General features: G+C 39.6%; 2 protein-coding genes across 7 annotated transcripts in view; both read right to left on the minus strand.

The window, feature by feature from the left end:
• Nucleotides 1-279: 279 nt before the first annotated feature.
• On the minus strand, nucleotides 280-5,570 carry RNF7 (ring finger protein 7). Of its 2 annotated transcripts, none has more exons than XM_041475685.1 (3): nucleotides 4,918-5,133; nucleotides 1,830-1,877; nucleotides 280-414 (listed from the first exon to the last, which is right to left on the minus strand). In XM_041475685.1, exons 1-3 carry the CDS (start codon nucleotides 5,093-5,095, stop codon nucleotides 296-298), a joined length of 345 nt encoding a protein of 114 aa, XP_041331619.1. In that variant the 5' UTR covers nucleotides 5,096-5,133; the 3' UTR covers nucleotides 280-295. The 2 variants fall into 2 exon arrangements, with proteins under 2 accessions (XP_041331619.1, XP_041331620.1); XM_041475686.1 differs by having other exon boundaries at nucleotides 358-414; nucleotides 4,925-5,570.
• Nucleotides 5,571-11,421: 5,851 nt separating this feature from the next.
• Nucleotides 11,422-13,940, minus strand: part of RASA2 (RAS p21 protein activator 2) — a 39,789-nt gene continuing 37,270 nt past the window's right edge. For all 5 annotated transcript variants that reach the window (XM_041475729.1, XM_041475731.1, XM_041475732.1 and 2 more), the window contains one exon: nucleotides 11,422-13,821. In XM_041475729.1, coding sequence (XP_041331663.1) covers nucleotides 13,791-13,821 — 31 coding nt within the window. In that variant the 3' untranslated portion in view covers nucleotides 11,422-13,790. The remainder of the gene's footprint in view (nucleotides 13,822-13,940) is intronic.

Genomic DNA, 13,940 nt, shown 5'->3' on the forward strand with positions numbered 1-13,940 from the left:
GGGTATAATCTGCACCACTAAGTTTCTATGCTCTGATCCAAACAACACTCTGATCATAGCAGATACATTTGCTGAAGTAGCATCTTCTGTTTGAGTTGTGGAACCCCTGCAGTGAGCCTGACCATGGACTGACTGCACCTTGAGCAGCCAGAGGCCTGCACCAAACCCACTCTGGTCTTGGAGCAGGTAAACCAAGTGAGTCATGTCCTGATGGACACGTTCTGTTCTGCATGAGCATAGGGCATAACACACACACCATTCCAAAAAGTGCAACAGAAAGAAATCCTTCCAGTTTTTATTTGCCTATTCTCTGGACTACCCAGTCCTGCTGGCAGAGGGGACAGCGATTATTCTGTTTCACCCACAAGGACATGCAGCAATTGTGGAAGGAATGATTGCACTCTCCCCAAACCACTGAAAGAGAAGAAAGAACATGTTCCAGTCACACTCAGCTGTTCAATCAACTGCTATAGCAAGGTTCAAACTATCACTCTCAAATATTTATAACCACTGCAAACTTCAGACAAAACAGGTCATCACTGATTTATCCACTGAGATTGAATTATTATGATCATCCTGATGATAGTGAGTTCCACCATCAAGCTTTTTACTTCCTTCCTAATATTAAAAAAGAAATGCATATATTCTTATTTTCTTGTATAAAGTGATTGTATAAACACATTTAGGGATGTGTTCAGCCCAGGAAATAAGTGCAACTATTAAAGTTTTTCCCTTTATCGTTCCCAGTACCAAAATAAAGCCAATGCAGTACTGATTCACTATCACTCCAGAGGCACTGCTTGAACTGAAATGTATGATAGCAAGGAGGCACATGTGACACAGTACATAGTCTCAAAATGGGACTTTACAACAGGAGTTATTCGCAGGCTAGTTGTTCTAACACTACAAAAATTGTTATCTGTTATCCATTTACTCCTGAATAGTATTTCAAATCTTTGCTTTTTTTCCTTATTAGCTCACATTCTCCTCACAAGACCACAAGGGTACCAGTCAAAGGAGTGCTGTAAATTATACTTTTTCCTGTCTATCTTAAATACTTAGCAAGCCAGTTAGGGTATCTTGAACAGGAAAACCCTATTCCCATTAAAGCAATCATCAAAAAACCCCAGCGGTTTTTTTGAGACAATACGCTTCAAAACACAAATCTCAACAGCATGCAAAGGTTTACCACTGCTTTAAAAGTTGTCATAAAGGTTTAAAGCAAATTATTTGAGATAATGTTCACTATTTCCAATTTTAACACTCAGAATTAAGACCTTCTTTTGCATACACTGGCGCTGAAAGAATGATTATGTTTAAACTGGAAGTGATTCCACCTTTGAAAATGAAAAGTGAACAACCAACCCATTGCCTCCATTATCTCTGAATTAAGAGTGGGAAAAATACCACTTTCTAACTCAGACACACATTTATTTCAGAACAGAGGATTTTTTACTTGTACTACCATTGTGCTTTCCGGCATGCACCTCTGAAGAAAAAAGCAGCTTTTTCCTACCCACTTCAAAAAGGTACATTATGACCTCAAATATGCTCACAATGAAAGCGACCTAAACCTCTTAGTTGTGTACGTGTTGACAGGAAATTGGAAGCTGTTTTGTTTTACAGCACAGCTGACATGAAACCTGATTTTTTTTATTGCTCAAAAATAAAGCATAAAGTATTACTAATGTAGAAAGATGATACTATGTAGAACAAAACACCAGTTTACTTCTGAGCATTAATAAAATCAGTATTCCCTTCAAACTTTAAAATGCACCATACTGAGAGAAGCTTCAATTGAAAAACAAGCGAATGAAGTCACTACATACCAACACAATCTTCTTGTTTGTTTTCAGCTTGACATCTAAGACAGGCATCTAAAAGTAAACAAGAACAAACTCAATTTGATTCTCAGGATTCCATCTTAAGAATAGGTTTGTCAGAGGAAAATATAAACTCTAATACAAATTTACAGAGGTAAAAATCTCAAGTTTTGATCTAGTTCAGCCCTTGAACATTAAATAGCCCCCTCAAATTCTAAAACTGTGCAAATGACAATGAAACATATATCTGAAAGAGATCAGAAGGACTCTGAACTCTCCAGCATGTTTTGTTTATTTTCCATTGCTTTGGTATTTTCATAACTTTTGCTGAAAAAAAGCCTTCTCCATTTTGTAGATATAAAAGCCCGCAGATTTGTGCCAAGGCACTCAGGCATATTAAGACCAGAGCAAGCACAAAGCCAAACCCTAATTACAGGACTTTGTTTTTCAGATGTCAGCATTTCCTTTTAAGGAAGTCATTCACAATTTTGATTTTTTAGGCTGTGCATCTTTCACCACAACTCCCACCACCTATTACTTTTTATAGTGGCTTCCCTTAACAAGTACTTGCATCTTTTTTTCATAGGAGTCACACACATACAAATATAGTGGTACATTTGATAATAAATGTTAATAAATACAGAATATATAATTAAAAATATTTATCATCTTTATGCACTCCAGTCTGCAGCTTTAGGATTGGATGGCAGCTCCAGGACTCAATAAGATACAAGAGTGACAACTTCCAGGCTTCCCACTGTGCCACACAATACAGTGGAAAACACCTTTGCTTCTCCTTTACCCCAACATGGGCTGCCACAGACACTCATGCATGAATCTTGCACAACAGAAAGTGTTCAACTGTTATGTGAGCAAACACATCTTCATCTCCTCCAAAGAAAACAAACTAGTTTAAACAAGTGTCCTGCAGGTTGAATCTGGCTTACATGTCACTGGTTGGACCAAATTCTCCCAGAAGACAAAACTATAATGTGCTACAGGAATTTAGATTTGACTACTTCTGCAGTCTCTGCCAGATAGGGCCAGTATTTCTATTTTAGATTGATCTTCCCAGACATTCCTGCTTTTCTCAGGTAATAGAGAACAAAGAGGAGAGAACTCTAAAACAGCTGCCCTTTCTTCACTGAGATAAAAGCAAAACTTTCCTGTTGTCTGTCCCTGTAATTTATATTTCAACATCAGTTAAGGGCCAAGGGGCTGGGAAGATTCAGCCGAAGTGCTTCAACTTGTATCATGGTGTGTGGGAGCCCACTGAACTGGGGTCGCAGCAGAAAGTCACAATAAATCAGCTCCCCTAATGAGCCCTAGAGCTGCAGTTTCAGACAGAAGCAGCACAGAGAGCCAAGGACAGAAATCACTGCCACCACACCAAAGTAACCTGTCTCCACTCCTGCATGCTAACCCCAAGGGGGTCAGACTGAAAGGCTAAGGACAGCAAAGCCAGTCCAGCTGCAATCCTGCGCTTCCCAGCTAACACCTGCATTTTTGTCTCCTTCCCTTGTGCATCTAAGACCACACTGGTTGAAGGAGTTAAACCAGCAGAAAATGGAGCCAGCTAACACCTCCTTCCCTGCAAAAGTCAAACTAATCTTCAACAAGTGCCAGTCTGAGTCAGGCACTGCCTCCCACCTAAGGTTACTGCAGACGCAGTGGCTCTACAGGAGCCAGACCCGCTCTGGCAGGGTCAACGCGAAATTGCTAAACTGAAGTCAGTAATGATCAAGTTTCACATTGCAACAATGTGGTTTGTTCCCAACAAACGGTTACTAGATTTTTTCAGATTTTTTTTTCCTAGTTTCAGATTAAAAGTATTCCCTTGTTCTAGCTATGAAAAAATGTGACTTTCTTTTTAAGTTTTATAATAGCTCTGGGTAAGATTTTGTTAATTTAAGACTTTTTTTTAGAGTCGTGTAACAGCCTAGCTTATAATGGGGATAAATACATTTTGAAAATTATCATTTATATGGCAAATGAAGCCAATTTCATATTTCCAGAAAGGTCTCTGTTTACCATAAAAAAGCAAATAATCTTCAAAACATGCTTATGTAAAAGAAAGATCAATTTCCCATCACTTCAGCCTGTGCTTCACCTTTTTTCCTCTTGTACACCCTTTTGCAAAAACATTTATGAGGAGTGACAGAATTGTATATGTTTCCTCATTTCTGTTAAACCAAATCCTAACTCCATTTTCAGTATCATGGTTCCTGGCCCTACGAAAGCAAGGTGCAGTGGAGGGGATCTTGGGTCCTTTGTCCTGCCGAAGCGTTGCACACCCAACTGAGAGGACAGCTACACCTAGGACGACTCAGCCCAATGGTAAAAATTGGGTATGAACGCACAGTAAAGGAAGAACTTAAACAGGTTTAGAAGAACCAAGATAAATACCACATTTAACTAAGATGTCAGAAAGAGTAATATGAGTCAACAATGAAGGGGCTTTCAAACAGTCTCTGGATTTCAAAACCAAGTAAATTAATTACTCAACAGATTTCTCACTACATTTGTGTGTGTTTAACTGCACCAGTAATCACGCTTGTAAAGTAGTGTAAGACACCCTGGTTTAACAGATTTGAAAAATGAATTTTTGTGTACATCCGTAAATGCTCCGTAAAAAAAAAACCCGAACAAAAACCCCTTAACAAAACCCACCCCATGAACAGCAGCCCCACGCATGCAGCACTCGGTTGAGCTCGGTAAATTAGTGTTTGCGGGATTTGCCCGCAGACGAGCCCCAGCCCTCACGACGAAGGCGGCACTGCACGGGACGGGGACCCGAGCAGCGCGGCGGGGCCCAGGCCCGCGTGAGGCGCGGCCGGGCAGGGGGCACTCGATGCCCGATGGGGCCGCGTGTGGCCCCTGGAGCGACGGCCCGGCCCCCGCGGGGCCCTCCTCCTAATCCTCCTCCTCCTCCGGGAAGGCGCGGAGGAGGAAGCGGAGGCGGGAGGGATCAGCCCCCCCGTCTGCCGGAAACCGCGTCTCTGCCCTGCGCCCGCCGTGCCCAGGGCGGCGGGCACGGCCCCAGGCCCGGCCCAGGCCCCCCGCCCCGCGGCCATAGCGCCCGGCCGCCGCTTACCCATGACCTGCACCCGGCAAATGGCGCAGGTGTCGCACTCCACGTCCCAGCTCCACATGGCCACCGCATTCCACTTCTTCAGCGAGAACATCTTGTCGGGGGCGCCCGCCTTGGAGCCCGCGGAGCCCGGCAGCGAGTGGGGGGCACCGGGCTCGTCCCCGTCCTCCACATCGGCCATGGCGGAGGGGCGGGGACGCGGCTGCCGCGCGGGCGGCAGCGCCACCCTCCGGCGGCGGCGGCGGCAGCGCAGCCCCGCCCGCGGCGCGGCAGCGGGACGGGCCCGGCGGCGGCGGCGGCGGCGGCAGCGCGGGGAGGGCCCGCGGGGCGAGGAGCCCCTGCCAGGAGACCCGCCGCGTTCAGAGCCTTCAAGCACCTCTTAGGCTTCAGCAGGACACCCAGCAGGTGCCAGGTTGGCATCTCTCGGGAAGGGTGTTCTCGTCCGCAGCGTGCAAGTGAATCAATCACAACTTCACCAGTGGTCCGGGCTGCCTTGAGGACGGGGAGACAACCCAATCTTCCAACTCAACACATTTCCTAAGACTGCTAACAGAATAAGCGAAACACTTCGGCAGTGGCGTGCACCTTGGCCATCTTGGTAATGAAGTAAAAAATAAAATTATATTAAAGATTCTATGCACATTACTCAGCTATCAATTCAGACCACCTTGAACACTATTAAAGAGCATGTGAATAAGGTCTTTGAGCTTGGCTGACTCACACTTCTCTCAATCCACACTGTTCAATTCCCTTCGCCAGCTCCACCCCTTTAACTCATCATTCTTTTCTGTCCATTTTAAAAACCATCATGGCACTTCTGAATTTTAATTACTGGGACTAGTTGTAATCCAGAAAGCTTAAAATATTAAAAAAAAAAAAAAGTTAAGTACTTTTTTTAATTTCTGCTACGTAAAATGTCAACTACCTCTATTTAGAGATTAAAAAAAAAAAGCCAATCCAGTTGGAGTTTTGGGGTTTTTAGATTGATACAATTTGCTTTGTGTCCCTAACTGATGCAATTCTTTAGTTCTAAGAGCAAACTGTGACATAGATTATAATAATGTTTGAGTGCTGTCAAACCATCACACATGTGCTGTACATGATGCAAAGTCAAATATAAACCTGAGATTAGTGTAAGTAGAGCAAATATGACACAGGCACCTTTGACTGTCCATATTGCCTTAGAGAAATAGTGATAGCTTCCCCACAAAAAATTATTTTCTTGCTATTTTATCAGCTAAAGAACTGTGTAAGAAAAATTCCAAGCCATTTTTGAGAAGTAGTTCTGGCAGTCTGTAATTAATCTGTCCCCTGCAGCCACACCTGACATTTAGGAGGTGACACATGGGAGAGTGGCACAAACCACAACAGCTCTTTCAGAGGGTTTTCCCTAGGTACACTGTCACTGATTTTAATTGTAAATAAAAGCCACATTTTTTCAGACTGGGCATTTGCTCATCTCATTCACTGAAAACATTCCAAATTGAGTATCTGAAAATGAGAACTCAAACCAAGTTCCTTTCAGCCCATCAAGGGATTGTTCAACTAGAATTAAAGCCAATTGTGTGCTACAGAATGGGAAAAAATAACGTTTGTAATATTAAGGAATTACAAAATATTGCTTTATATTACATAATCTATAATCAATTAAATTTCTGTCATAATTTCAAAGTAATGATGCAGTGTAATTCATCACTTCTGATTGTCTCCATGTAAAAAATACTCATTCAAAGCTCCAAGTTTGACACCCAACTTTGTACCTGCCCTAAGTGTTCTGTTCATAATCTTACTCCAATTTCAAATGGCCAGTTCTGGCCCCTCAGTTTGGGAAGGACCTTGAGACATTGGAGGACGTCCAGAGGAGGCAACGAGGCTGGAGAGAGGCTGGGAACACAAATCCTGTGAGGAACAACTGAGGAAGCTGGGGGTGTTTAGCCTGGAGAAAAGGAGACTCGGGTGACCTTACCACTCTCTACAACTCCCTGAAAGGTGGCTGTGCTCAGCTGGGGGTTGTTCTCTTGCTCCAGGCAGCAACTGACAGAATGAGAAGACACCAGTCTCAAGCTGCACCAAGGGAAATATAGGTTGGATATCAGGAAAAAGTTTTTACAGGAAGGGTGAAAAAGTTCTAGAATTGTCTGCCCAGGGAGGTGGTGGAGTCACCGTCCCTGGATGTGTTTAAAAAATGACTGGATGTGGCACTGGGTGCCATGGTTTAGTTGAGGTGTTAGGGCATGGGTTGGACTCTAAGATCTTGAGGGTCTCTTCCAACCTAGTGATTCTGTGAAAATTATTTTTATTAAAAACAAAGCCTTGACAAAAATGTCAGTTTTATGATAATGCAAAGAACAGTTATGTAAGTATGTGTTTATCTTGGCCAACTGGTGCATGTACTGGACTGCATTATCCCACTTAACTGTTTGTTCTGTCAATACATTAACATATATCAAAACACTTGGGGACCATCTCAATTTATCTGCTAAAGAAAACAATTTAAGCACACTTCTCTGTCAAAACTATTTCTTAAACTCTAGTTATCTGTGTCTCTCTGTGCCTCTTTCCCAATAGGAATATGCTACATGGGTCTATTAAAGGCCAGTAGGGCTGAGACTTGGCTACAGTGGGGCTGCAAGAGAAGATGGCACAGGGAACAGCGCTGCATGAGCACACCACCACCTGTGACAAACCCACCTGTAGCAGCTCCTAAGGGTTTACTGAAGCTGCCAGATGCAATTGCCAAAATGGAAAACAGACTCCAATGCTGATAGGTACTGTGCAACAGAAGCACGTAGAAGGCATGCAGAAATATAAAGGAAATCACAACAGGAATAAGGGAAACAATGTATTAGTGGAATAAACTGCTTCCATTTTGCACTGGGAGGATCTCACTGGATGGGAAGAAAACACGCAAATATATTGCTGCACAGCATAGCAAAGGGATCCCAATATTCCTATGAATCTATGTGATTGGGCATGAATTTCAGAAAAGTCCAGGAATGAGCTCAAAGACTGAGAAGTAGCAATAATTCCAATTCTTAAATGCATTGTGCTTTACTCTTCAAGTGAAACAAAAGAACATTCATGACTCATAATACACAGAAGGGAAATCCTTACAGAAGTTATTAAAAAACCAAAACCTTAATGACTTCTGCAAAGGAACCTCTCTGCTTTAATAGAAAACCCTGTGTCACAAGAGACTAAAGAGATCCTGATCTTACTGAGCTGCTTTAATCAAATCTAAACCCTTGGAACTTCTCCATTCTTCACACAACACCCTGGGTCATCCATCTCTCCTTCTGCAGCAGAGATTAAAAACCAGAGACACAAAGACCTCTGACTACTTTATGAAATTCTATACTGTGTTTTTGCTCACTAACTGTTTTACTCTGGAGTAAAACTCAGCTATTACTATTACCTCTGAACAGTGCTGATTTTCAGGTTAGATGTCTATCTCGTATCCATTCTTTAATTTAGAAAACCTGTGAAGATAAAATTTTGCCTATTTTAACTGTAGTTAGCTGTTTGAGAATGGAGCTGCATTCTGACCTGAAAACTGGAAACCAAATTATGTTGTTCTGTTGTTGTGCAGGGGCACAGCCCCCACCTATTTTAAAATATGGACACTTCATGTAAATTTGTGAGGTAGCACAGTCTGTCTTGTTATTTTTAACATCTCTCTGATATTTGGATCCTGCCCAGTATCAGGATATATTAATAACAATAAAATAACAAACCCTTATAAATGTCACACCGTGAAGAATGGAAGAACTCAACTGGAATATAAATGAACTACTCAGGAGGAAGCTAGATGAATTATTTTAGTTGTCACAGAAATCAGTGTTTGTTTTGTTTCAAAAAGTTCTATCTTTCCTCTTGGACTTTTCAAATTTGCATTGCTGTACAAAGCATAGTGCCTTCTGTTACCCAGTATGGAAGGAAGAGACTGAATTGTAGGTACTTCCCCTTCTTTCATTAAGTACTTTAAAGGTCTGTGGATGAAAGATGCAGCTAATTTTCAGGTCTGTACTACTGCATTACTATAGATCACTTGATTCTTAAAGGGGAGTCTCCTTCTTACTCATTTTGTCTCTGCTCCCTGCCTTTTCCAGGCTTGTTTCTGTGTCCCGGCGCGCAGAGCGCGAGGGCTGAGCTAAGCCCAGAGCTCCAGCTGAGCTCCCAGCAGCTGTGCAGTCAGCGACCCTCCGGAGCACTGCCTGGCTGCTGCCCCTGGAGCCTCTGCTCACACGCACACATCAGCCTCCCTCCCTGCCGCCGGACACACCGCGGTTTGCCACCACACAGCACGGGACATCCTGGATCTTTGGAGAAATCAGAGGGAGCGGGTAAGAGATTTTTACCTGTAAGCCTTGAATTCAAGTCACACAGTAGGTTTACTTTGGCTGTTCTATGATCCTCTCGGCTTTTTTTGCCTGTGTACGAGGAATGATCAAAAATAAAAGATGAAAGTGGGGAACAAATTCACAACCCCTTAAAGCAAACTAATTGTTTGGTCCGATTGTTTGGATTTAAAGTTTCTAAAATCTGTATAATGATTTACATGCTCTTTTTGGTGAAATTGTTAACTAGACTTCATACAACTGCCATGGCATTTGCAATAGTAATTATGCTAAAATAATGATGGGCTCAAACACTTAAAAATCTTGATCATACAAGATTTTCTATGGAAAATTGTATTAAGCAAGATAGCTGAATTTTGTTATTTACCATAAACATTTATTAATATAAAGAATATTTTTAAAGCATTTCAGCAAGGTCATATATTTGCTTTTACTAAAAAAAAATTCTTAAATATTCTTACCCTAAATATTCTTACCAAGAATACCTAATTAAAATTCTTAATTTCTGTATCTAACTAAATTCTTAAAAAGCACAGCCCTTCCTGAACATTGTCGCCACTGGATCTTTTAAAATCTTATTCTCATTGTAAAGCAACCAATTATCAACATTTTTGTCCCTGATTTAGGTACATAAAGTGCCTAAGTAATTTAGCTGAATTATAGGCTATATTCCCAACTCTTACAACTCAGCTCTTCAACTCTGAAATTAATTTTCTTTTTATCATTGTTTATTATGATGAATCCCAGGAATATACAAAATATTTCAACAGCAGTCTCATCACAGCTGGACACAGTATCACTGATACACTCTCCTTACTGCTATTAAAGAATTTCTGGTTTATTTAGTATGCATAAATCACATCAACCTTAGTTAAATATGCTTCTGTAAGTATTTCTAAGAACCTCAAGTAAATTGCATGCATTTCTCCATTCTACTAGAAGTTGCTTGTTACTGGGATCTTACTGGCCTGATTTAAATTTCTTGTGTATGCTCCTTTAAACACAACACAGGATCTGTCCTTATCAAGTGAGTAAACGTTGCAAACTTTGTCATACAGATGACCAGGAATTAAGATAATGCATTGTAAAACATTTAGCATACATTTATTAATAGAATAATTTATATTATTAAAGACCTCCAGCTCAACTGTTAACCCAACACTGCCAAGTGTACCACTAAACCATGTCCCTGAGTGGCACATGTACAGATCTGAAATGGGAATGCCCTTTTGGTGCCACAGGTTAGAGAAAACTCAGGTTTGTGGAATGGTTACAGAAGGCAGCATATTAGCAGAAAAAAGAAGGATCAATCTGCTGCAATCATTACAGAACACATGCAATTCTTTTTTTTTTTTAATGTTCACAGAAAAAAATTTCCTCCTGTACTTCCAACTTCATACTTATTTTCCTCTGCTTTCTAATCTCTGCAAATGAATGTAGTGACCATTCATACTGGGCCTTAATACATCCTACCTCAGATTAATCAAAATGAATTTCAAAATTGCTGGAAGGTTTGCACTGTAACTCCTGACAAAAGCTTCCATGCCAGCAACAAAGGACAACAGGTCAGTTCTCTGCACAAGGAAACAAAACACCTCAGGGCATTAAAAAGTACATGTACAAAACTTCCTTATAAAAAATGTCCAGAAGAACAGGAGAGAAGAGTGGGTGGCAAAAAATTGCCCAGATTACATAAAAAAAACCAGATTGAGAAAAGTAAACATCATTTTTTCCATATGCAATGTATTTTAAAGAGTTCTGACAAATTCCACAGCCTGTACTGGCACACAGCACAGATAACGGAATACAAATCAGTATAATAAGAAAAAAGAGATTCACCTAACCCTAACAACACAGTACCAGCTATCTTTCAACTCAGCAGACTAATCATTACAAACTTCTTAAACACTGTCAAATTCCCAAGGCTTCTCTGCCTGCTCTTACACTCAATGATGAACCAGCATTTATCTCCCCATCCACCAATTTGGAATGCAACAATGCTGCAGATGCCACATCCCCCAGGTCAGTTTTGGTGGGTTCTGCCCCCACCATCAGTCAGGTTTCTCTCTTTATACCCAAGTCCTGTATGTAACCTCCATTCACTCAGTTAAATGCTAACATTTTAAACAGCCAGGCCTCACAGGAAACACACAGCTTATCTCAGGTTTGTTGTAATTTATTTCTGAGTTATTCTCAAGCAACGTTACAAAACATTTTAATGTCTTGATAAGAAAATAAAATTTAAATAAAAATACATTCAACAATACATCATCATAAGAACATTAAAACTTTTACAATTCTAACAGAACTAATTACTGAATAACATCACTTTTCTAGACTAATCAAAATGAATGCAACTTTTATTATTAATCATCCTACTTGTACCTAATTAAATTCTAGAACATCTACTGTAGTTTAAAACATTATAAAATGAGAAATCAAATCTTAATGGTCACAAATATTCAATGGCCTTCTGGGTTTTTTTCTCAATATTCCAGTACCAAAGCAAAAAAAAAAAAAAAAAAGTGCATATTATAAAACCCCAACATTGTAAGAGTATACTACTCAATTTTTCAAAAATTTTACTTTGAAAACAACAGAAAATGGCTCCAAGGAAGAGGGTTTGCCACAGGGTTAATTCATATACAACAAAAACCTAATTCTGACACTCAACCACATTCAACTTTGTTTAATGGCAGTTTTTGATTAATGGCAATTAATCTTTACCTTTACCTTGGCAAAACACATTTATTTGCATTGCTGTATTCTCCCTCAGTTTTAACTGTTGGCAAATAAAAGTCCTGTTGAACACATCAAATGTGTAAAAAAGGAAAAGGCAAAACCAGCTGAGGTGATTGAATGATTGTGATGTTGCAGATCCTAGCACTGAACCCCAGATATTCTAAAATATCTTGGTATTAAACTGAAGTAATTTTAACGAGTTACATTCATTCCAAAGAAATTTCAATCTTGTCTTGCCACATTGCTTCCATTATAGAAAGCCTTCTTACAACAGTATAATAAATGTGTGGTAATTTCAACACCATACTGTTTCAAGCATTGTGGATTTCTAGTAAGTTACATTCCTAATTAATTTGGCCAAATCGTGATTGAAAAAACAAAACAAAACCAAAACTAAAAAAACACCCCACAAAACAACAAAAGACCCCACAGAAAATGCTTTAAAAATAAAAGTACCACATACAACTTTTATTAAAAATAATATTCCAAGGAGTACCATTGTATTTAATACTGATGAAGCAAAGTTGCCACAGTAATACCTTTGCTTCTTCCTGGTTATATACATATACTTTTTCTCAGCAGAAAACTAACTTCTCAGACAAAGTGAGCAAAAATTAATCTTACTGAAGTCAGGAATGCCAGTTTAAAATTGTGTTAAGTGGCAAATACGAATCCATGTAACTAAAGATACAAAAATATTCACTGAAGCATTGCTTAAAGACAAAACAGTGTTGATCATTCAACTGATCATAACAAGCAGATACTACAAAGTATCTAAAAATAATCTGGGATAGTCCAGATATCTAAAGTGCTTTGAGTGATTATAATAGAGATTATTTATTAGATTTGTAGTCAAAAGTTGAGCTGGACGTAGTTATTACTTTTTATAAAAAGAAGTTAAATCATACATGGGATGATGTTAATTGATCAGTACTTAACCACAATCTGTTCACACTTAAATTTTTCTATCTGTAGGCAAACCTATTTTAACAAGAATGTTACTACCCTGCATTTCTTTTTAGATTAAGTAAAAATATGTACCTTAAAAAATGCTAAAGAAAATAGATAGTGGTCTAATGTCACTCCATATATTACTCACTCCAAATGTAAACAAGAGGTACAACATAAGTTCCCTGATTTCTTCTTTAGTACTTAATAACACAACTAACACTGGTATTTGCTGTCCAGATTATTTGCAGCATACTGCATGGTTCTGTAGAACTTCAACTGTAGATAAATCAAGTCCTGACAACACCTAACACAAGGAAAAAATAAGTCAAATGTATCGAGTGTGAAGCTTCAGATCTTTTCCACATCACAAGACCTTGGGATTTCTATTTCGAGATCCGATTCAGCAGGGCAGGCACTCATGGTAAACTCATGCAAGTGTGCAGTGTATGTACTGAGATGTAATCCAACCAACAAATGCAGTGTGGATTTTCTTCCGTGAAAAAGCTTATTTGTTTAGAAAGTTCTTTCCAATAAGACAACAATGGCAAAACAACATTTAGATTTATTCACATCTGTCATTTCAAGAACCTGAAACTTCAAGTTCTTCAGCAAAATGAGAATAAACCTTAAAGACCGGATTTCCAAGAAGGTATTTTTCTCTTAAATATTAAATAGATTGTCAACACAACTAGCATTTACGTTCATTCTTAAATATTTTGCAAAAATGCATATAATGAATTAAAAAAATGAAAACAACCAAAAAACCAAAACACTCTAGAACATTTCCAGTTTCTTTTTTCATCCAAGTGGGCCAGTTTGTTTTGGTTAGGAAACCTTTCCAACAATCGGATTTTCTCTGCAAAAAACCAAAGTATTACATGTAAATACTTTTAGAGATTAACACTTGCTTTCTAGTTCTCCTCATGCAACTTTAATTTATCAAGCAAAAAACCCCATTTCTACCATTAATTGTGA

The sequence above is a fragment of the Pyrgilauda ruficollis genome, unplaced genomic scaffold (genome assembly GCF_017590135.1).
Source record: "Pyrgilauda ruficollis isolate IOZ18807 unplaced genomic scaffold, ASM1759013v1 scaffold36, whole genome shotgun sequence".
NCBI classification, from domain to species: domain Eukaryota; kingdom Metazoa; phylum Chordata; class Aves; order Passeriformes; family Passeridae; genus Pyrgilauda; species Pyrgilauda ruficollis.